General features: G+C 49.3%; 3 protein-coding genes across 7 annotated transcripts; all 3 read left to right on the forward strand.

Moving 5' to 3' along the window:
- Positions 1-1,209: 1,209 nt before the first annotated feature.
- LOC127010777 (uncharacterized) lies at positions 1,210-13,340 on the forward strand. Its single transcript, XM_050885678.1, has 2 exons — positions 1,210-1,737; positions 13,013-13,340. The coding sequence occupies exons 1-2, from the start codon at positions 1,273-1,275 to the stop codon at positions 13,028-13,030; spliced, it is 483 nt and encodes a 160-aa protein (XP_050741635.1). The 5' UTR covers positions 1,210-1,272; the 3' UTR covers positions 13,031-13,340.
- On the forward strand, positions 4,802-17,337 carry LOC127010779 (uncharacterized). 5 transcript variants are annotated; one of them, XM_050885684.1, is made up of 2 exons: positions 4,802-4,867; positions 15,913-17,337. In XM_050885684.1, exon 2 carries the CDS (start codon positions 16,326-16,328, stop codon positions 16,737-16,739), a length of 414 nt encoding a protein of 137 aa, XP_050741641.1. In that variant the 5' UTR covers positions 4,802-4,867; positions 15,913-16,325; the 3' UTR covers positions 16,740-17,337. The 5 variants fall into 5 exon arrangements, with proteins under 5 accessions (XP_050741641.1, XP_050741638.1, XP_050741640.1 ...); XM_050885681.1 differs by lacking the exon at positions 4,802-4,867 and adding an exon at positions 10,084-10,343; XM_050885683.1 differs by lacking the exon at positions 4,802-4,867 and adding an exon at positions 10,084-10,343 and having other exon boundaries at positions 15,918-17,337.
- Positions 5,663-23,781, forward strand: LOC127010778 (uncharacterized). The gene is made up of 2 exons (XM_050885679.1): positions 5,663-5,694; positions 22,526-23,781. Exon 2 carries the CDS (start codon positions 23,269-23,271, stop codon positions 23,719-23,721), a length of 453 nt encoding a protein of 150 aa, XP_050741636.1. The 5' UTR covers positions 5,663-5,694; positions 22,526-23,268; the 3' UTR covers positions 23,722-23,781.
- The last annotated feature ends 138 nt before the right edge of the window (positions 23,782-23,919 follow it).

Raw genomic sequence — 23,919 nt, forward strand, 5'->3', positions numbered from 1 at the left:
TCTAGGAATTAGGAGAAATCTTACAGGTTCAGTCGAGCAGAATTATTGCGCAGGTGCAAATCGAGGGTCAGGAGTTTAACGCTACTATAGATACCGGAGCTAGCAGAACGCCACACAACGTACGGTAGGTACACACTTATGTCAGCCTGGCGGAAGGCTCACGCAAGGAGATAACCTGGTAGCCAAAGTCCGGTCGGACCAACGTTGGATCACCTTTCCACTGCTAGTTTTCCCTTCGATCATGGAAGACGTGCTATTGGGCATGGACTTCCTCTGTGGCGTGTCTGCCACCCTCCAATGCGGCCGCGCTTCGCTGCAGCTGAACCCTCTCCTAATAAGCAGCCCCACCAACGACTCTCTCTTGACAAACGCGTTCACTCCAGCTAGCAACGATCCAGATAACGAGATGCAAGCCACCCCGACCAGCGGTACTTTAGGGCCTCGAGACGGCAACGCCGTTCGAAATAATCCGTTTCGACAGAATCAAGCTACTGTTTGAGCGGAACCAGTAGAGGAAGGGCGAGCGCCTTCCCCAGCCAGAGGAGGAGCACTAGCCGTAATCACAGCAAACACCGAGCAAGAAGAATTAGAACCCTGGGTAAACAAATTCCTATAGGAGGAATTGGCCAAATTCGAAGGATTGACGGGAGTATCAAATATCGCTGAGCATACGATCACGATGCGGGATGATAAGCCCATCAAACAGAGGTATTTTCCTAAGAATCCCGCGATGCAGAGGATTATTGATGAGCAGATCGACATATTGCTACGTAATGACTGCATAGAGCCTTCACGAAGCCCCCACAGCGCCCCTATTGTACTCGAGCGCAAGAAATCTGCAGAGATCCGACTATGTGTAGATTTTCGACGATGCATACCCGCTGCCAAGGATAACGCACATCTTGGAGCGTCTACGCCATGCCAAGAACATATCGACGCTCGATTTGAAGAGCAGATATTGGCAAATTCCTGTAGCCGAGTCCAGCCGCGAGTGCGCAGCATTTACAGTCCCCGGGAGGGGCTTGTACCGCTGGAAAGTGATGCCGTTTGGCCTCCACTCAGCACCAGCCACATTCCAGCGGGCGCTCAACAGCGTCATAGGACCGGACAACGCGTTTGCGTATTTGGATGATATCATCATCATCGGCCGCACACTGGAGGAGCATGTGCAGCATCTACAAGTAGTATTTCGACGGCTGATTTAGGTGAGTAGGGAATTCACACGGATCCCGACAAGATTTCGGCAGTACGGCAACTGAGACCGCCCACCACATGCAAGGAGTTGAGGAGATGTCTAGGGATCGCGTCATGGTACAGGAGATTTGTACCCAACTTTTCCAGCGTAGTGCAGCCCATGTCTTTGCTACTCAAGAAAGGAAAGAAATGGCAATGGGAGCAGGAGCAGCAAGATGCGTTCGAGGAACTCAAAAGAAAACTCACGGAGGCACCGGATCTCGCCTGCCCCGACTTCAACGAGAAGTTCGTGTTGCAAACAGACGCCAGAGACATCGGCCTAGGAGCAGTTTTAACGCAGAAAATCCAGGGAGAAGAACGAGTCATCGCATTCGCCAGCAGACGCCTCAGGAGAACTACTCCGCCACAGAAAAGGAGTGTCTGGCTATTATATGGGCCATCAGGAAACTCATATGCTACTTGGAAGGTTATCGATTCGAGGTGATAACGGACCACCTCGCCTTGAAGTGGCTCAACTCGATTGATAATCCGCGATATTGCCAGGTATGTCCGCAAGTGTGACACTTGCCAACGTCTCAAAGTCAGCCAAAACAAACCGGCGGGCAAAATGTTCACCAGACTGGTTAACGAGCCGTTCGATACCGTCTGCGCCGATTTTATTGGGCCCCTTCCGCGATCCAAGAGTGGGAATACGATGCTGCTCGTATTCTTCGACGCCTTTTCGAAATGGGTTAAGATGGTCCCCTTGAGAAAAGCTACTTCGGCGCATCTCGAAAAATCCTTTCGGGAGAGGATTTTGAATCACTTTGGTATTCCCCGAACATTTGTCTGCGATAACGGGACACAATTTACGAGTCGTTCATTAAAAGCTTTCTGCAAGCAGGCGGGAATGGAAATCCCACATACAGTAAAACAATGGTCGCGCAGTATATCGAGGACAAGCAGACGACGTGGGACAAACTTCTGCCCGAACTGAATCTGGCAATTAATAGCAGCATCTCAGACTCAACAGGATTCCAGCGTTCATCGTCCAAGGCAGAGAGCCACGACTCCCAGAGGCCTTGTATGATGAAATGACTCCAAGACTAAGCCACGTTCACCCGAAGCGAAAGCGGAATGGCTACGGGACATTTTCACGGTATTACAGGAAAACACTCATAGAGCTTCGTTAGAGCAGCGGAAGCATTACGATCTCAGGAGACGTGCGTGGAGACCGATTATAGGATCGGTGGTCTTCGTAAAGCAGCATCATTTGTTCAGGGCGGCGGATAACTTTGCCGCTAAGCTAGCACCCAAGTACGAAGGCCCGTACAAAGTAATTAAGTTATTTTCTCCCACCATAGTGCGCTTGCAACACACCCAGAGCGGGCAACGCAGAACGGCATCCCTTAGAGATTTGAAGGAAGCAGTCAACGAGCCAGAAACCCAGAATCTGGTACCCAGACGACTGGACGACAACGAAGACATTTAGATGGCGGAGCAAGTTTAGCGATCGATTGACGCTAAAACCCGTAGCAGAGCAACAGCAACAGCAGAGATACAGAAACCAAGGATACCCGCATCAAGGCGGAAGCAACGGAGAAGCCGGCACGAAGAAATGTACACATCAAGACGAGAGCAGTAGAGGAGCATCCAAGGATACCCACAGACGGCGGGAGCATACACGAAGATAGTAGCGTAGCAGCAGCTCCAGAAGTCCGTACGAAGACTGCACAATAGCAACGAACTTGCCACAAACAAGCCGGCGAGTGACGCTCGATCTGGCAGGGCGAGAGCCAACCAGTAACACTGCGACAGGAGCCAATGTTTGAGTCAGTGGGGCCACTTGCTGGAGGGTGCGCCTTCCCAACGTTCCACTTCCCTAGTGGGAACTCAACGCTCCCAGTGCCACTGTAGCGAACCTTTTTTTCCCCAGGATTACTAACTAAACAATTAAAACCCAGTTAGTAATCGTTAAAACAAAGCACTAATACGGAGTTGTCATTGATTATCCGGCGGGTAAAGAGGAAGTTTCTGTTCCATGCTGGAGCAGAGGAATTCCGGGTACACATTTCAAAAACCGACCGGATCACCATATCTAAACACCCCCCGAAGTAGGAGGGGCATGTGAGGAGTCGTTTGACCCCTCACAAATAGCGCCAACAACAACCCCAGTTAGCGCCAACAACATCGGCAGCCAGCGCCCACAACAACGCCAGTTAGCATCAACAACATCGCCAGCCGCAACGCCCAAAGGCGTCGCCTACAACAACAGCCGCCAGCGGCAATAGCAACAGCAGCCAGCGGCAGCAACAACAGCAGCTAACAACAAAAACAAAACCCTCGCGAATAACTTTGTAAAAACTTTGTACAGTTCTCTTAATATGTAAGCTTAGCCAATAATTGTAAGATTTGTAGTTATATTGGTACACAATAAATATCTTAGCTAAGCTTTCCCCCTCCGTTCTCGCATCATACAGTAGCCACAAAAACGCGCACACACCAGAAGGCGGCGCACGGGATCAGAAGCGGGACTTTTGCAAGGGCGGCGAACGGGATCAGAAATGCGAGCAGAGCAAATTCATGTGGACAACAGGAGTCTTTTGCGCTCGGAGTGCGAAAAGTGGTGCAGTCGAGTGACTTGTGCCAAGTGACCCAGGAAGCAAAGGAAGGAGTGGGACGACCTAGACGACCTCGAGGAGAGTGTGCCTGCCCAGGACCAGCGGCGGAGCACCCGGATTCACGAGTGTGTGTGTGTGTGCATGAGAGCGAGACAGGTGAGTGAGTGGAGTGAACCGCATTTTGGCCAGCAAGAATCACGTGCAATGAGAAATTTCTGGAAGGCCTCGATGCGGCTTCGCCCAGAGTAGGCTAGAATTTATATAACCATGACCTAACCTAACCCGTAAACCTGCGAGCACTGAGAAAAAAACATGAACCAAGAAATAAAAATGCTCTAATAAATGAATTTCTCGCCTGATTTTAATACAACTCGTAGGAAAAGAATACAATCAAGTTGGCCACGCATAAATATAAATATTTCAGAACAAATGCCTAGATTTTAGGCCATAAATTCTGCCCTAGGGAAAAGTTGTGACCATAATCGATTCCCTCTCTCTCGACCGTAGCGAATGCTATGAGCCGGGCCCAAAAGCGCGTTACCGCTGACCCTTTTCGCTCTGCAACAGACACCGAATAAACTATTTTTCTTACTCCGTATCCCGGTGGCTGGCACTCTACATCTGGCGCCCGAACAGGGACCTGGGGTTTACGAATTTGTAGACGACCTACATATGGCCTAAAGACCCATGTGGGTACATGGAGTGTGAAAATTTTCGGTTCAGTCACTTAGAGGCGAAATTTTTAAATCGGAACGTAAGGAGAGTCATATATCGAGGGATACAACAATTTTAGGGCAGAAAACCGGGAAATATATATATATTTATAAAATATACCAGCGCATCAAACCTAATCTCAAAGAAAAAAATATAAAAAAAAACGTAGAATTTAAGCAGAACACATGGTACATTCGGGAGAACTTATACAAAAGCGAGAAATTTCTAACGCACCCAGACACACATAAACCTAAAATCAGAGATTATTTGTTCCAAGATCACGTGGCCAGCAAATCACGTGAGGAAGAAACACATGCAGGCAGATAATCGGAGAAGAAGAGAGACGAGAGCCAACTCAGGTCAGTAGAGTTTTGAAAGCACGAGGTAGGGAAAACCTAACGTATACTCCCCACAGCGCAGCCATTTTGTTTTTCGTTTCACTCTCATCGTCGTCTCTCTCACACGAGCAGGAGTCGATCAAGTACAGGCAACATGATCACATCAGTTTGGGGGCTTCTCATATAACCGTCGCCGAGTGCGTCGGCAGCTCTCTAAAGCATCGTCGTGAAAAATTTAAAACTACCTCGTTGTCGAACAAAATTTAATCACCGTTGAGAAAATTTAGGAATTAAATCGTCGCTTGACATCGAATTGTGGTCACCATCGTTGCACGTGGGAATTCAGTAAATTCTTGGTTACAAATAAAATAAAATTGTTCGATGAAGATTTTAATCAGTTCGAACCTCATTTGACCCTCGTCCAAGAATTTCTCTCGTCCTATCGAAATTTTCCCTGTCGTTTGCGAGTTAACTATTATTTCACAGCAATATGGGCGCGCGTTGGATATCGTATCTCCGGAAGCGTGAATTGAAGGCGATTCTGAAGGAGTTTTCCTTGGAAGCAACCGGAACAGTTAAGGAAATGAGAAGCCGGCTGGCTGCTTTTAATAATCGGGACGATCACGTGCTGGAGATAGCCGAGCGACTACAGGAATGCGAGGCGGAAATTACAGCCGCACTAACGGATAGGAAGCAGTGTTCACCGACTCCGAACCCACACCCACCGGGTCCAACACAGCCGGTCAGCTACATGTCACAATGCCAGAGTCCTCTTTGTTGGGATTGTGGTCGCAGAGGAGTACGCACTCTCGAGTGTTTCCGTCGAACCCAGCCGGGAAACGAGAGGAGTTTTCGCCCCCTCGGGGAGCGGACGGAGATTGTCTACAGGAATCCCCGGAATTAGGAGAAATCTTACAGGTTCAGTCGAGCAGAATTATTGCGCAGGTGCAAATCGAGGGTCAGGAGTTTAACGCTATTATAGATACCGGAGCTAGCAGAACGCCACACAACGTACGGTAGGTACACACTTATGTCAGCCTGGCGGAAGGCTCACGCAAGGAGATAACCTGGTAGCCAAAGTCCGGTCGGACCAACGTTGGATCACCTTTCCACTGCTAGTTTTCCCTTCGATCATGGAAGACGTGCTATTGGGCATGGACTTCCTCTGTGGCGTGTCTGCCACCCTCCAATGCGGCCGCGCTTCGCTGCAGCTGAACCCTCTCCTAATAAGCAGCCCCACCAACGACTCTCTCTTGGCAAACGCGTTCACTCCAGCTAGCAACGATCCAGATAACGAGATGCAAGCCACCCCGACCAGCGGTACTTTAGGGCCTCGAGACGGCAACGCCGTTCGAAATAATCCGTTTCGACGGAATCAAGCTACTGTTTGAGCGGAACCAGTAGAGGAAGGGCGAGCGCCTTCCCCAGCCAGACCAGGGTAGACACCTGACGCTGGAGGAGCACTAGCCGTAATCACAGCAAACACCGAGCAAGAAGAATTAGAACCCTGGGTAAACAAATTCCTATAGGAGGAATTGGCCAAATTCGAAGGATTGACGGGAGTGTCAAATATCGCTGAGCATACGATCACGACGCGGGATGATAAGCCCATCAAACAGAGGTATTTTCCTAAGAATCCCGCGATGCAGAGGATTATTGATGAGCAGATCGACATATTGCTACGTAATGACTGCATAGAGCCTTCACGAAGCCCCCACAGCGCCCCTATTGTACTCGAGCGCAAGAAATCTGCAGAGATGCGACTATGTGTAGATTTTCGACGATGCATACCCGCTGCCAAGGATAACGCACATCTTGGAACGTCTACGCCATGCCAAGAACATATCGACGCTCGATTTGAAGAGCGGATATTGGCAAATTCCTGTAGCCGAGTCCAGCCGCGAGTGCGCAGCATTTACAGTCCCCGGGAGGGGCTTGTACCACTGGAAAGTGATGCCGTTTGGCCTCCACTCAGCACCAGCCACATTCCAGCGGGCGCTCAACAGCGTCATAGGACCGGACAACGCGTTTGCGTATTTGGATGATATCATCATCATCGGCCGCACACTGGAGGAGCATGTGCAGCATCTACAAGAAGTATTTCGACGGCTACGAAAGGCGAACCTTCGTCTCAACGCGAAGAAATGCAGTTTCTTTAAGCGCAGCCTGATGTAGGTGAGTAGGGAATTCACACGGATCCCGACAAGATTTCGGCAGTACGGCAACTGAGACCGCCCACCACATGCAAGGAGTTGAGGAGATGTCTAGGGATCGCGTCATGGTACAGGAGATTTGTACCCAACTTTTCCAGCGTAGTGCAGCCCATGTCTTTGCTACTCAAGAAAGGAAAGAAATGGCAATGGGAGCAGGAGCAGCAAGATGCGTTCGAGGAACTCAAAAGAAAACTCACGGAGGCACCGGATCTCGCCTGCCCCGACTTCAACGAGAAGTTCGTGTTGCAAACAGACGCGATCCAAGAGTGGGAATACGATGCTGTTCGTATTCTTCGACGCCTTTTCGAAATGGGTTAAGATGGTCCCCTTGAGAAAAGCTACTTCGGCGCATCTCGAAAAATCCTTTCGGGAGAGGATTTTGAATCACTTTGGTATTCCCCGAACATTTGTCTGCGATAACGGGACAAAATTTACGAGTCGTTCATTCAAAGCTTTCTGCAAGCAGGCGGGAATGGAAATCCCACATACTGTAAAACAATGGTCGCGCAGTATATCGAGGACAAGCAGACGACGTGGGACAAACTTCTGCCCGAACTGAATCTGGCAATTAATAGCAGCATCTCAGACTCAACAGGATTCCAGCGTTCATCGTCCAAGGCAGAGAGCCACGACTCCCAGAGGCCTTGTATGATGAAATGACTCCAAGACTAAGCTACGTTCACCCGAAGCGAAAGCGGAATGGCTACGGGACATTTTCACGGTAGTACAGGAAAACACTCATAGAGCTTCGTTAGAGCAGCGGAAGCATTACGATCTCAGGAGACGTGCGTGGAGACCGATTATAGGATCGCTGGTCTTCGTAAAGCAGCATCATTTGTTCAGGGCGGCGGATAACTTTGCCGCTAAGCTAGCACCCAAGTACGAAGGCCCGTACAAAGTAATTAAGTTCTTTTCTCCCACCATAGTGCGCTTGCAACACACCCAGAGCGGGCAACGCAGAACGGCATCCCTTAGAGATTTGAAGGAAGCAGTCAACGAGCCAGAAACCCAGAATCTGGTACCCAGACGACTGGACGACAACGAAGACATTTAGATGGCGGAGCAAGTTTAGCGATCGATTGACGCTAAAACCCGTAGCAGAGCAACAGCAACAGCAGAGATACAGAAACCAAGGATACCCGCATCAAGGCGGAAGCAACGGAGAAGCCGGCACGAAGAAATGTACACATCAAGACGAGAGCAGCAGAGGAGCATCCAAGGATACCCACAGACGGCGGGAGCATACACGAAGATAGTAGCGTAGCAGCAGCTCCAGAAGTCCGTACGAAGACTGCACAATAGCAACGAACTTGCCACAAATAAGCCGGCGAGTGACGCTCGATCTGGCAGGGCGAGAGCCAACCAGTAACACTGCGACAGGAGCCAATGTTTGAGTCAGTGGGGCCACTTGCTGGAGGGTGCGCCTTCCCAACGTTCCACTTCCCTAGTGGGAACTCAACGCTCCCAGTGCCACTGTAGCGAACCTTTTTTTCCCCAGGATTACTAACTAAACAATTAAAACCCAGTTAGTAATCGTTAAAACAAAGCACTAATACGGAGTTGTCATTGATTATCCGGCGGGTAAAGAGGAAGTTTCTGTTCCATGCTGGAGCAGAGGAATTCCGGGTACACATTTCAAAAACCGACCGGATCACCATATCTAAACACCCCCCGAAGTAGGAGGGGCATGTGAGGAGTCGTTTGACCCCTCACAAATAGCGCCAACAACAACCCCAGTTAGCGCCAACAACATCGGCAGCCAGCGCCAACAACAACGCCAGTTAGCACCAACAACATCGCCAGCCGCAACGCCCAAAGGCGTCGCCCACAACAACAGCCGCCAGCGGCAATAGCAACAGCAGCCAGCGGCAACAACAACAGCAGCTAACAACAAAAACAAAACCCTCGCGAATAACTTTGTAAAAACTTTGTACAGTTCTCTTAATATGTAAGCTTAGCCAATAATTGTAAGATTTGTAGTTATATTGGTACACAATAAATATCTTAGCTAAGCTTTCCCCCTCCGTTCTAGCATCATGCAGTAGCCACAAAAACGCACACACACCAGAAGACGGCGCACGGGATCAGAAGCGGGACTTTTGCAAAGGCGGCGAACGGGATCAGAAATGCGAGCAGAGCAAATTCATGTGGACAACAGGAGTCTTTTGCGCTCGGAGTGCGAAAAGTGGTGCAGTCGAGTGACTTGTGCCAAGTGACCCAGGAAGCAAAGGAAGGAGTGGGAAGGAGTTTACCTAGACGACCTCGAGGAGAGTGTGCCTGCCCAGGACCAGCGGCGGAGCACCTGGATTCACGAATGTGTGTGTGCATGAGAGCGAGACAGGTGTGTGAGTGGAGTGAACCGCATTTTGGCCAGCAAGAATCACGTGCAATGAGAAATTTCTGGAAGGCCTCGATGCGGCTTCGCCCAGAGTAGGCTAGAATTTATATAACCATGACCTAACCTAACCCGTGAACCTGCGAACACTGAGAAAAAAACATGAACCAAGAAATAAAAATGCTCTAATAAATGTATTTCTCGCCTGATTTTAATACAACTCGTAGGAAAAGAATACAATCAAGTTGGCCACGCATAAATATAAGTATTTCAGAACAAATGCCTAGATTTTAGGCCATAAATTCTGCCCTAGGGAAAAGTTGTGACCATAATCGATTCCCTCTCTCTCGACCTTCTCGTAGCGAATGCTATGAGCCGGGCCCAAAAGCGCGTTACCGCTGACCCTTTTCGCTCTGCAACAGACACCGAATAAACTATTTTTCTTACTCCGTATCCCGGTGGCTGGCACTCTACATCTGGCGCCCGAACAGGGACCTGGGGTTTACGAATTTGTAGACGACCTACATATGGCCTAAAGACCCATCTGGGTACATGGAGTGTGAAAATTTTCGGTTCAGTCACTTAAATCGGAACGTAAGGAGAGTCATATATCGAGGGATACAACAATTTTAGGGCAGAAAACCGGGAAATATATATATAAATATATTTATAAAATATACCAGCGCATCAAACCTAATCTCAAAGAAAAAAATATAAAAAAAAAACGTTGAATTTAAGCAGAACACATGGCACATTCGGGAGAACTTATACAAAAGCGAGAAATTTGTAACGCACCCAGACACACATACATTTATTTCTAAGCAGAGCAAAGTACATAACCTAAAATCAGAGATTATTTGTTCCAAGATCACGTGGCCAGCAAATCACGTGAGGAAGAAACACATGCAGGCAGATAATCGGAGAAGGAGAGAGACGAGAGCCAACTCAGGTCAGTAGAGTTTTGAAAGCACGAGGTAGGGAAAAGCTAACGTATACTCCCCACAGCGCAGCCATTTTGTTTTTCGTTTCACTCTCATCGTCGTCTCTCTCACACGAGCAGGAGTCGATCAAGTACAGGCAACATGATCACATCAGTTTGGGGGCTTCTCATATAACCGTCGCCGAGTGCGTCGGCAGCTCTCTAAAGCATCGTCGTGAAAAATTTAAAACTACCTCGTTGTCGAACAAAATTTAATCACCGTTGAGAATTGGATTCGGATCGGATTGTGGTCACCATCGTTGCACGTGGGAATTCAGTAAATTCTTGGTGACAAATAAAATAAAATTGTTCGATGAAGATTTTAATCAGTTCGAACCTCATTTGACCCTCGTCCAAGAATTTCTCTCGTCCTATCGAAATTTTCCCTGTCGTTTGCCAGTTAACTATTATTTCACAGCAATATGGGCGCGCGTTGGATTTCGTATCTCCGGAAGCGTGAATTGGAGGCGATTCTGAAGGAATTTTCCTTGGAAGCAACCGGAACAGTTAAGGAAATGAGAAGCCGGCTGGCTGCTTTTAATAATCAGGACGATCACGTGCTGGAGATAGCCGAGCGACTACAGGAATGCGAGGCGGAAATTACAGCCGCACTAACGGATAGGAAGCAGTGTTCACCGACTCCGAACCCACACCCACCGGGTCCAACACAGCCGGTCAGCTACATGTCGCAATGCCAGAGTCCTCTTTGTTGGGATTGTGGTCGCAGAGGAGTACGCACTCTCGAGTGTTTCCGTCGAACCCAGCCGGGAAACTAGAGGAGTTTTCGCCCCCTCGGGGAGCGGACGGAGATTGTCTACAGGAATCCCCGGAATTGGGAGAAATCTTACAGGTTCAGTCGAGCAGAATTATTGCGCAGGTGCAAATCGAGGGTCAGGAGTTTAACGCTACTATAGATACCGGAGCTAGCAGAACGCCACACAACGTACGGTAGGTACACACTTATGTCAGCCTGGCGGAAGGCTCACGCAAGGAGATAACCTGGTAGCCAAAGTCCGGTCGGACCAACGTTGGATCACCTTTCCACTGCTAGTTTTCCCTTCGATCATGGAAGACGTGCTATTGGGCATGGACTTCCTCTGTGGCGTGTCTGCCACCCTCCAATGCGGCCGCGCTTCGCTGCAGCTGAACCCTCTCCTAATAAGCAGCCCCACCAACGACTCTCTCTTGACAAACGCGTTCACTCCAGCTAGCAACGATCCAGATAACGAGATGCAAGCCACCGCGACCAGCGGTACTTTAGGGCCTCGAGACGGCAACGCCGTTCGAAATAATCCGTTTCGACGGAATCAAGCTACTGTTTGAGCGGAACCAGTAGAGGAAGGGCGAGCGCCTTCCCCAGCCAGACCAGGGTAGACACCTGACGCTGGAGGAGCACTAGCCGTAATCACAGCAAACACCGAGCAAGAAGAATTAGAACCCTGGGTAAACAAATTCCTATAGGAGGAATTGGCCAAATTCGAAGGATTGACGGGAGTGTCAAATATCGCTGAGCATACGATCACGATGCGGGATGATAAGCCCATCAAACAGAGGTATTTTCCTAAGAATCCCGCGATGCAGAGGATTATTGATGAGCAGATCGACATATTGCTACGTAATGACTGCATAGAGCCTTCACGAAGCCCCCACAGCGTCCCTATTGTACTCGAGCGCAAGAAATCTGCAGAGATGCGACTATGTGTAGATTTTCGACGATGCATACCCGCTGCCAAGGATAACGCACATCTTGGAGCGTCTACGCCATGCCAAGAACATATCGACGCTCGATTTGAAGAGCAGATATTGGCAAATTCCTGTAGCCGAGTCCAGCCGCGAGTGCGCAGCATTTACAGTCCCCGGGAGGGGCTTGTACCACTGGAAAGTGATGCCGTTTGGCCTCCACTCAGCACCAGCCACATTCCAGCGGGCGCTCAACAGCGTCATAGGACCGGACCACGCGTTTGCGTATTTGGATGATATCATCATCATCGGCCGCACACTGGAGGAGCATGTGCAGCATCTACAAGAAGTATTTCGACGGCTACGAAAGGCGAACCTTCGTCTCAACGCGAAGAAATGCAGTTTCTTTAAGCGCAGCCTGATGTAGGTGAGTAGGGAATTCACACGGATCCCGAGAAGATTTCGGCAGTACGGCAACTGAGACCGCCCACCACATGCAAGGAGTTGAGGAGATGTCTAGGGATCGCGTCATGGTACAGGAGATTTGTACCCAACTTTTCCAGCGTAGTGCAGCCCATGTCTTTGCTACTCAAGAAAGGAAAGAAATGGCAATGGGAGCAGGAGCAGCAAGATGCGTTCGAGGAACTCAAAAGAAAACTCACGGAGGCACCGGATCTCGCCTGCCCCGACTTCAACGAGAAGTTCGTGTTGCAAACAGACGCAAGCGACATCGGCCTAGGAGCAGTTTTAACGCAGAAAATCCAGGGAGAAGAACGAGTCATCGCATTCGCCAGCAGACGCCTCAGGAGAACTACTCCGCCACAGAAAAGGAGTGTCTGGCTATTATATGGGCCATCAGGAAACTCATATGCTACTTGGAAAGTTATCGATTCGAGGTGATAACGGACCACCTCGCCTTGAAGTGGCTCAACTCGATTGATAATCCGCGATATTACCAGGTATGTCCGCAAGTGTGACACTTGCCAACGGCTCAAAGTCAGCCAAAACAAACCGGCGGGCAAAATGTTCACCAGACTGGTTAACGAGCCGTTCGATACCGTCTGCGCCGATTTTATTGGGCCCCTTCCGCGATCCAAGAGTGGGAATACGATGCTGCTCGTATTCTTCGACGCCTTTTCGAAATGGGTTAAGATGGTCCCCTTGAGAAAAGCTACTTCGGCGCATCTCGAAAAATCCTTTCGGGAGAGGATTTTGAATCACTTTGGTATTCCCCGAACATTTGTCTGCGATAACGGGACACAATTTACGAGTCGTTCATTCAAAGCTTTCTGCAAGCATACAGTAAAACAATGGTCGCGCAGTATATCGAGGACAAGCAGACGACGTGGGACAAACTTCTGCCCGAACTGAATCTGGCAATTAATAGCAGCATCTCAGACTCAACAGGATTCCAGCGTTCATCGTCCAAGGCAGAGAGCCACGACTCCCAGAGGCCTTGTATGATGAAATGACTCCAAGACTAAGCTACGTTCACCCGAAGCGAAAGCGGAATGGCTACGGGACATTTTCACGGTAGTACAGGAAAACACTCATAGAGCTTCGTTAGAGCAGCGGAAGCATTACGATCTCAGGAGACGTGCGTGGAGACCGATTATAGGATCGCTGGTCTTCGTAAAGCAGCATCATTTGTTCAGGGCGGCGGATAACTTTGCCGCTAAGCTAGCACCCAAGTACGAAGGCCCGTACAAAGTAATTAAGTTCTTTTCTCCCACCATAGTGCGCTTGCAACACACCCAGAGCGGGCAACGCAGAACGGTATCCCTTAGAGATTTGAAGGAAGCAGTCAACGAGCCAGAAACCCAGAATCTGGTACCCAGACGACTGGACGACAACGAAGACATTTAGATGGCGGAGCAAGTTTAGCGATCGATTGACGCTAAAACCCGTAGCAGAGCAACAGCAACAGCAGAGATACAGAAACCAAGGATACCCGCATCAAGGCGGAAGCAACGGAGAAGCCGGCACGAAGAAATGTACACATCAAGACGAGAGCAGCAGAGGAGCATCCAAGGATACCCACAGACGGCGGGAGCATACACGAAGATAGTAGCGTAGCAGCAGCTCCAGAAGTCCGTACGAAGACTGCACAATAGCAACGAACTTGCCACAAACAAGTAACACTGCGACAGGAGCCAATGTTTGAGTCAGTGGGGCCACTTGCTGGAGGGTGCGCCTTCCCAACGTTCCACTTCCCTAGTGGGAACTCAACGCTCCCAGTGCCACTGTAGCGAACCTTTTTTTCCCCAGGATTACTAACTAAACAATTAAAACCCAGTTAGTAATCGTTAAAACAAAGCACTAATACGGAGTTGTCATTGATTATCCGGCGGGTAAAGAGGAAGTTTCTGTTCCATGCTGGAGCAGAGGAATTCCGGGTACACATTTCAAAAACCGACCGGATCACCATATCTAAACACCCCCCGAAGTAGGAGGGGCATGTGAGGAGTCGTTTGACCCCTCACAAATAGCGCCAACAACAACCCCAGTTAGCGCCAACAACATCGGCAGCCAGCGCCAACAACAACGCCAGTTAGCACCAACAACATCGCCAGCCGCAACGCCCAAAGGCGTCGCCTACAACAACAGCCGCCAGCGGCAATAGCAACAGCAGCCAGCGGCAACAACAACAGCAGCTAACAACAAAAACAAAACCCTCGCGAATAACTTTGTAAAAACTTTGTACAGTTCTCTTAATATGTAAGCTTAGCCAATAATTGTAAGATTTGTAGTTATATTGGTACACAATAAATATCTTAGCTAAGCTTTCCCCCTCCGTTCTAGCATCATGCAGTAGCCACAAAAACGCACACACACCAGAAGACGGCGCACGGGATCAGAAGCGGGACTTTTGCAAAGGCGGCGAACGGGATCAGAAATGCGAGCAGAGCAAATTCATGTGGACAACAGGAGTCTTTTGCGCTCGGAGTGCGAAAAGTGGTGCAGTCGAGTGACTTGTGCCAAGTGACCCAGGAAGCAAAGGAAGGAGTGGGAAGGAGTTTACCTAGTCGACCTCGAGGAGAGTGTGCCTGCCCAGGACCAGCGGCGGAGCACCCGGATTCACGAATGTGTGTGTGCATGAGAGCGAGACAGGTGAGTGAGTGGAGTGAACCGCATTTTGGCCAGCAAGAATCACGTGCAATGAGAAATTTCTGGAAGGCCTCGATGCGGCTTCGCCCAGAGAAGGCTAGAATTTATATAACCATGACCTAACCTAACCCGTAAACCTTCGAGCACTGAGAAAAAAACATGAACCAAGAAATAAAAATGCTCTAATAAATGTATTTCTCGCCTGATTTTAATACAACTCGTAGGAAAAGAATACAATCAAGTTGGCCACGCATAAATATAGGTATTTCAGAACAAATGCCTAGATTTTAGGCCATAAATTCTGCCCTAGGGAAAAGTTGTGACCATAATCGATTCCCTCTCTCTCGACCTTCTCGTAGCGAATGCTATGAGCCGGGCCCAAAAGCGCGTTACCGCTGACCCTTTTCGCTCTGCAACAGACACCGAATAAACTATTTTTCTTACTCCGTATCCCGGTGGCTGGCACTCTACATCTGGCGCCCGAACAGGGACCTGGGGTTTACGAATTTGTAGACGACGAAGCGAGAAATTTCTAACGCACCCAGACACTCATATATTTATTTCTAAGCAGAGCAAAGTACATAACCTAAAATCAGAGATTATTTGTTCCAAGATCACGTGGCCAGCAAATCACGTGAGGAAGAAACACATGCAGGCAGATAATCGGAGAAGGAGAGAGACGAGAGCCAACTCAGGTCAGTAGAGTTTTGAAAGCACGAGGTAGGGAAAAGCTAACGTATACTCCCCACAGCGCAGCCATTTTGTTTTTCGTTTCACTCTCATCGTCGTCTCTCTCACACGAGCAGGAGTCGATCAAGTACAGGCAACATGATCACATCAGTTTGGGGGCTTCTCATATAACCGTCGCCGAGTGCGTCGGCAGCTCTCTAAAACATCGTCGTGAAAAATTTAAAGCTACCTCGTTGTCGAACAAAATTTAATCACCGTTGAGAAAATTTAGGAATTAAATCGTCGCTTGACATCGGATTGTGGTCACCATCGTTGCACGTGGGAATTCAGTAAATTCTTGGTGACAAATAAAATAAAATTGTTCGATGAAGATTTTAATCAGTTCGAACCTCATTTGACCCTCGTCCAAGAATTTCTATCGTCCTATCGAAATTTTCCCTGTCGTTTGCCAGTTAACTATTATTTCACAGCAATATGGGCGCGCGTTGGATTTCGTATCTCCGGAAGCGTGAATTGGAGGCGATTCTGAAGGAGTTTTCCTTGCAAGCAACCGGAACAGTTAAGGAAATAAGAAGCCGGCTGGCTGCTTTTAATAATCGGGACGATCACGTGCTGGAGATAGCCGAGCGACTACAGGAATGCGAGGCGGAAATTACAGCCGCACTAACGGATAGGAAGCAGTGTTCACCGACTCCGAACCCACACCCACCGGGTCCAACACAGCCGGTCAGCTACATGTCGCAATGCCAGAGTCCTCTTTGTTGGGATTGTGGTCGCAGAGGAGTACGCACTCTCGAGTGTTTCCGTCGAACCCAGCCGGGAAACGAGAGGAGTTTTCGCCCCCTCGGGGAGCGGACGGAGATTGTCTACAGGAATCCCCGGAATTAGGAGAAATCTTACAGGTTCAGTCGAGCAGAATTATTGCGCAGGTGCAAATCGAGGGTCAGGAGTTTAACGCTACTATAGATACCGGAGCTAGCAGAACGCCACACAACGTACGGTAGGTACACACTTATGTCAGCCTGGCGGAAGGCTCACGCAAGGAGATAACCTGGTAGCCAAAGTCCGGTCGGACCAACGTTGGATCACCTTTCCACTGCTAGTTTTCCCTTCGATCATGGAAGACGTGCTATTGGGCATGGACTTCCTCTGTGGCGTGTCTGCCACCCTCCAATGCGGCCGCGCTTCGCTGCAGCTGAACCCTCTCCTAATAAGCAGCCCCACCAACGACTCTCTCTTGACAAACGAGTTCACTCCAGCTAGCAACGATCCAGATAACGAGATGCAAGCCACCCCGACCAGCGGTACTTTAGGGCCTCGAGACGGCAACGCCGTTCGAAATAATCCGTTTCGACGGAATCAAGCTACTGTTTGAGCGGAACCAGTAGAGGAAGGGCGAGCGCCTTCCCCAGCCAGACCAGGGTAGACACCTGACGCTGGAGGAGCACTAGCCGTAATCACAGCAAACACCGAGCAAGAAGAATTAGAACCCTCGGTAAACAAATTCCTATAGGAGGAATTGGCCAAATTCGAAGGATTGACGGGAGTGTCAAATATCGCTGAGCATACGATCACGACGCGGGATGATAAGCCCATCAAACAGAGGTATTTTCCTAGGAATCCCGCGATGCAGAGGATTATTGATGAGCAGATCGACATATTGCTACGTAATGACTGCATAGAGCCTTCACGAAGCCCTACAGCGCCCCTATTTTACTCGAGCGCAAGAAATCTGCAGAGATGCGACTATGTGTAGATTTTCGACGATGCATACCCGCTGCCAAGGATAACGCACATCTTGGGGCGTCTACGCCATGCCAAGAACATATCGACGCTCGATTTGAAGAGCGGATATTGGCAAATTCCTGTAGCCGAGTCCAGCCGCGAGTGCGCAGCATTTACAGTCCCCGGGAGGGGCTTGTACCACTGGAAAGTGATGCCGTTTGGCCTCCACTCAGCACCAGCCACATTCCAGCGGGCGCTCAACAGCGTCATAGGACCGGACAACGCGTTTGCGTATTTGGATGATATCATCATCATCGGCCGCACACTGGAGGAGCATGTGCAGCATCTACAAGAAGTATTTCGACGGCTACGAAAGGCGAACCTTCGTCTCAACGCGAAGAAATGCAGTTTCTTTAAGCGCAGCCTGATGTAGGTGAGTAGGGAATTCACACGGATCCCGACAAGATTTCGGCAGTACGGCAACTGAGACCGCCCACCACATGCAAGGAGTTGAGGAGATGTCTAGGGATCGCGTCATGGTACAGGAGATTTGTACCCAACTTTTCCAGCGTAGTGCAGCCCATGTCTTTGCTACTCAAGAAAGGAAAGAAATGGCAATGGGAGCAGGAGCAGCAAGATGCGTTCGAGGAACTCAAAAGAAAACTCACGGAGGCACCGGATCTCGCCTGCCCCGACTTCAACGAGAAGTTCGTGTTGCAAACAGACGCCAGCGACATCGGCCTAGGAGCAGTTTTAACGCAGAAAATCCAGGGAGAAGAACGAGTCATCGCATTCGCCAGCAGACGCCTCAGGAGAACTACTCCGCCACAGAAAAGGAGTGTCTGGCTATTATATGGGCCATCAGGAAACTCATATGCTACTTGGAAGGTTATCGATTCGAGGTGATAACGGACCACCTCGCCTTGAAGTGGCTCAACTCGATTGATAATCCGCGATATTGCCAGGTATGTCCGCAAGTGTGACACTTGCCAACGGCTCAAAGTCAGCCAAAACAAACCGGCGGGCAAAATGTTCACCAGACTGGTTAACGAGCCGTTCGATACCGTCTGCGCCGATTTTATTGGGCCCCTTCCGCGATCCAAGAGTGGGAATACGATGCTGCTCGTATTCTTCGACGCCTTTTCGAAATGGGTTAAGATGGTCCCCTTGAGAAAAGCTACTTCGGCGCATCTCGAAAAATCCTTTCGGGAGAGGATTTTGAATCACTTTGGTATTCCCCGAACATTTGTCTGCGATAACGGGACACAATTTACGAGTCGTTCATTCAAAGCTTTCTGCAAGCAGGCGGGAATGGAAATCCCACATACAGTAAAACAATGGTCGCGCAGTATATCGAGGACAAGCAGACGACGTGGGACAAACTTCTGCCCGAACTGAATCTGGCAATTAATAGCAGCATCTCAGACTCAACAGGATTCCAGCGTTCATCGTCCAAGGCAGAGAGCCACGACTCCCAGAGGCCTTGTATGATGAAATGACTCCAAGACTAAGCTACGTTCACCCGAAGCGAAAGCGGAATGGCTACGGGACATTTTCACGGTAGTACAGGAAAACACTCATAGAGCTTCGTTAGAGCAGCGGAAGCATTACGATCTCAGGAGACGTGCGTGGAGACCGATTATAGGATCGCTGGTCTTCGTAAAGCAGCATCATTTGTTCAGGGCGGCGGATAACTTTGCCGCTAAGCTAGCACCCAAGTACGAAGGCCCGTACAAAGTAATTAAGTTCTTTTCTCCCACCATAGTGCGCTTGCAACACACCCAGAGCGGGCAACGCAGAACGGCATCCCTTAGAGATTTGAAGGAAGCAGTCAACGAGCCAGAAACCCAGAATCTGGTACCCAGACGACTGGACGACAACGAAGACATTTAGATGGCGGAGCAAGTTTAGCGATCGATTGACGCTAAAACCCGTAGCAGAGCAACAGCAACAGCAGAGATACAGAAACCAAGGATACCCGCATCAAGGCGGAAGCAACGGAGAAGCCGGCACGAAGAAATGTACACATCAAGACGAGAGCAGCAGAGAAGCATCCAAGGATACCCACAGACGGCGGGAGCATACACGAAGATAGTAGCGTAGCAGCAGCTCCAGAAGTCCGTACGAAGACTGCACAATAGCAACGAACTTGCCACAAACAAGCCGGCGAGTGACGCTCGATCTGGCAGGGCGAGAGCCAACCAGTAACACTGCGACAGGAGCCAATGTTTGAGTCAGTGCTGGAGGGTGCGCCTTCCCAACGTTTCACTTCCCTAGTGGGAACTCAACGCTCCCAGTGCCACTGTAGCGAACCTTTTTTTCCCCAGGATTACTAACTAAACAATTAAAACCCAGTTAGTAATCGTTAAAACAAAGCACTAATACGGAGTTGTCATTGATTATCCGGCGGGTAAAAAGGAAGTTTCTGTTCCATGCTGGAGCAGAGGAATTCCGGGTACACATTTCAAAAACCGACCGGATCACCATATCTAAACACCCCCCGAAGTAGGAGGGGCATGTGAGGAGTCGTTTGACCCCTCACAAATAGCGCCAACAACAACCCCAGTTAGCGCCAACAACATCGGCAGCCAGCGCCAACAACAACGCCAGTTAGCACCAACAACATCGCCAGCCGCAACGCCCAAAGGCGTCGCCTACAACAACAGCCGCCAGCGGCAATAGCAACAGCAGCCAGCGGCAACAACAACAGCAGCTAACAACAAAAACAAAACCCTCGCGAATAACTTTGTAAAAACTTTGTACAGTTCTCTTAATATGTAAGCTTAGCCAATAATTGTAAGATTTGTAGTTATATTGGTACACAATAAATATCTTAGCTAAGCTTTCCCCCTCCGTTCTAGCATCATGCAGTAGCCACAAAAACGCACACACACCAGAAGACGGCGCACGGGATCAGAAGCGGGACTTTTGCAAAGGCGGCGAACGGGATCAGAAATGCGAGCAGAGCAAATTCATGTGGACAACAGGAGTCTTTTGCGCTCGGAGTGCGAAAAGTGGTGCAGTCGAGTGACTTGTGCCAAGTGACCCAGGAAGCAAAGGAAGGAGTGGGAAGGAGTTTACCTAGTCGACCTCGAGGAGAGTGTGCCTGCCCAGGACCAGCGGCGGAGCACCCGGATTCACGAATGTGTGTGTGCATGAGAGCGAGACAGGTGAGTGAGTGGAGTGAACCGCATTTTGGCCAGCAAGAATCACGTGCAATGAGAAATTTCTGGAAGGCCTCGATGCGGCTTCGCCCAGAGAAGGCTAGAATTTATATAACCATGACCTAACCTAACCCGTGAACCTGCGAGCACTGAGAAAAAAACATGAACCAAGAAATAAAAATGCTCTAATAAATGTATTTCTCGCCTGATTTTAATACAACTCGTAGGAAAAGAATACAATCAAGTTGGCCACGCATAAATATAAGTATTTCAGAACAAATGCCTAGATTTTAGGCCATAAATTCTGCCCTAGGGAAAAATTGTGACCATAATCGATTCCCTCTCTCTCGACCTTCTCGTAGCGAATGCTATGAGCCGGGCCCAAAAGCGCGTTACCGCTGACCCTTTTCGCTCTGCAACAGACACCGAATAAACTATTTTTCTTACTCCGTATCCCGGTGGCTGGCACTCTACATCTGGCGCCCGAACAGGGACCTGGGGTACGAATTTGTAGACGACCTACATATGGCCTAAAGACCCATCTGGGTACATGGAGTGTGAAAATTTTCGGTTCAGTCACTTAGAGGCGAAATTTTTAAATCGGAACGTAAGGAGAGTCATATATCGAGGGATACAAAAATTTTAGGGCAGAAAACCGGGAAATATATATATATATTTATAAAATATACCAGCGCATCAAACCTAATCTCAAAGAAAAAAAATACAAAAAAAAAGTAGAATTTAAGCAGAACACATGGCACATTCGGGAGAACTTATACAAAAGCGAGAAATTTCTAACGCACCCAGACACACATACATTTATTTCTAAGCAGAGCAAAGTACATAACCTAAAATCAGAGATTATTTGTTCCAAGATAACGTGGCCAGCAAATCACGTGAGGAAGAAACACATGCAGACAGATAATCGGAGAAGGAGAGAGACGAGAGCCAACTCAGGTCAGTAGAGTTTTGAAAGCACGAGGTAGGGAAAAGCTAACGTATACTCCCCACAGCGCAGCCATTTTGTTTTTCGTTTCACTCTCATCGTCGTCTCTCTCACACGAGCAGGAGTCGATCAAGTACAGGCAACATGATCACATCAGTTTGGGGGCTTCTCATATAACCGTCGCCGAGTGCGTCGGCAGCTCTCTAAAACATCGTCGTGAAAAATTTAAAGCTACCTCGTTGTCGAACAAAATTTAATCACCGTTGAGAAAATTTAGGAATTAAATCGTCGCTTGACATCGGATTGTGGTCACCATCGTTGCACGTGGGAATTCAGTAAATTCTTGGTGACAAATAAAATAAAATTGTTCGATGAAGATTTTAATCAGTTCGAACCTCATTTGACCCTCGTCCAAGAATTTCTCTCGTCCTATCGAAATTTTCCCTGTCGTTTTCCAGTTAACTATTATTTCACAGCAATATGGGCGCGCGTTGGATTTCGTATCTCCGGAAGCGTGAATTGGAGGCGATTCTGAAGGAGTTTTCCTTGCAAGCAACCGGAAAAGTTAAGGAAATAAGAAGCCGGCTGGCTGCTTTTAATAATCGGGACGATCACGTGCTGGAGATAGCCGAGCGACTACAGGAATGCGAGGCGGAAATTACAGCCGCACTAACGGATAGGAAGCAGTGTTCACCGACTCCGAGCCCACACCCACCGGATCCAACACAGCCGGTCAGCTACATGTCGCAATGCCAGAGTCCTCTTTGTTGGGATTGTGGTCGCAGAGGAGTACGCACTCTCGAGTGTTTCCGTCGAACCCAGCCGGGAAACGAGAGGAGTTTTCGCCCCCTCGGGGAGCGGACGGAGATTGTCTACAGGAATCCCCGGAATTAGGAGAAATCTTACAGGTTCAGTCGAGCAGAATTATTGCGCAGGTGCAAATCGAGGGTCAGGAGTTTAACGCTACTATAGATACCGGAGCTAGCAGAACGCCACACAACGTACGGTAGGTACACACTTATGTCAGCCTGGCGGAAGGCTCACGCAAGGAGATAACCTGGTAGCCAAAGTCCGGTCGGACCAACGTTGGATCACCTTTCCACTGCTAGTTTTCCCTTCGATCATGGAAGACGTGCTATTGGGCATGGACTTCCTCTGTGGCGTGTCTGCCACCCTCCAATGCGGCCGCGCTTCGCTGCAGCTGAACCCTCTCCTAATAAGCAGCCCCACCAACGACTCTCTCTTGACAAACGAGTTCACTCCAGCTAGCAACGATCCAGATAACGAGATGCAAGCCACCCCGACCAGCGGTACTTTAGGGCCTCGAGACGGCAACGCCGTTCGAAATAATCCGTTTCGACGGAATCAAGCTACTGTTTGAGCGGAACCAGTAGAGGAAGGGCGAGCGCCTTCCCCAGCCAGACCAGGGTAGACACCTGACGCTGGAGGAGCACTAGCCGTAATCACAGCAAACACCGAGCAAGAAGAATTAGAACCCTGGGTAAACAAATTCCTATAGGAGGAATTGGCCAAATTCGAAGGATTGACGGGAGTGTCAAATATCGCTGAGCATACGATCACGATGCGGGATGATAAGCCCATCAAACAGAGGTATTTTCCTAAGAATCCCGCGATGCAGAGGATTATTGATGAGCAGATCGACATATTGCTACGTAATGACTGCATAGAGCCTTCACGAAGCCCCCACAGCGCCCCTATTGTACTCGAGCGCAAGAAATCTGCAGAGATGCGACTATGTGTAGATTTTCGACGATGCATACCCGCTGCCAAGGATAACGCACATCTTGGAGCGTCTACGCCATGCCAAGAACATATCGACGCTCGATTTGAAGAGCAGATATTGGCAAATTCCTGTAGCCGAGTCCAGCCGCGAGTGCGCAGCATTTACAGTCCCCGGGAGGGGCTTGTACCGCTGGAAAGTGATGCCGTTTGGCCTCCACTCAGCACCAGCCACATTCCAGCGGGCGCTCAACAGCGTCATAGGACCGGACAACGCGTTTGCGTATTTGGATGATATCATCATCATCGGCCGCACACTGGAGGAGCATGTGCAGCATCTACAAGAAGTATTTCGACGGCTGATGTAGGTGAGTAGGGAATTCACACGGATCCCGACAAGATTTCGGCAGTACGGCAACTGAGACCGCCCACCACATGCAAGAAGTTGAGGAGATGTCTAGGGATCGCGTCATGGTACAGGAGATTTGTACCC

Source organism: Drosophila biarmipes, chromosome 2L (genome assembly GCF_025231255.1).
Source record: "Drosophila biarmipes strain raj3 chromosome 2L, RU_DBia_V1.1, whole genome shotgun sequence".
Taxonomy (NCBI): Eukaryota; Metazoa; Arthropoda; class Insecta; order Diptera; family Drosophilidae; genus Drosophila; species Drosophila biarmipes.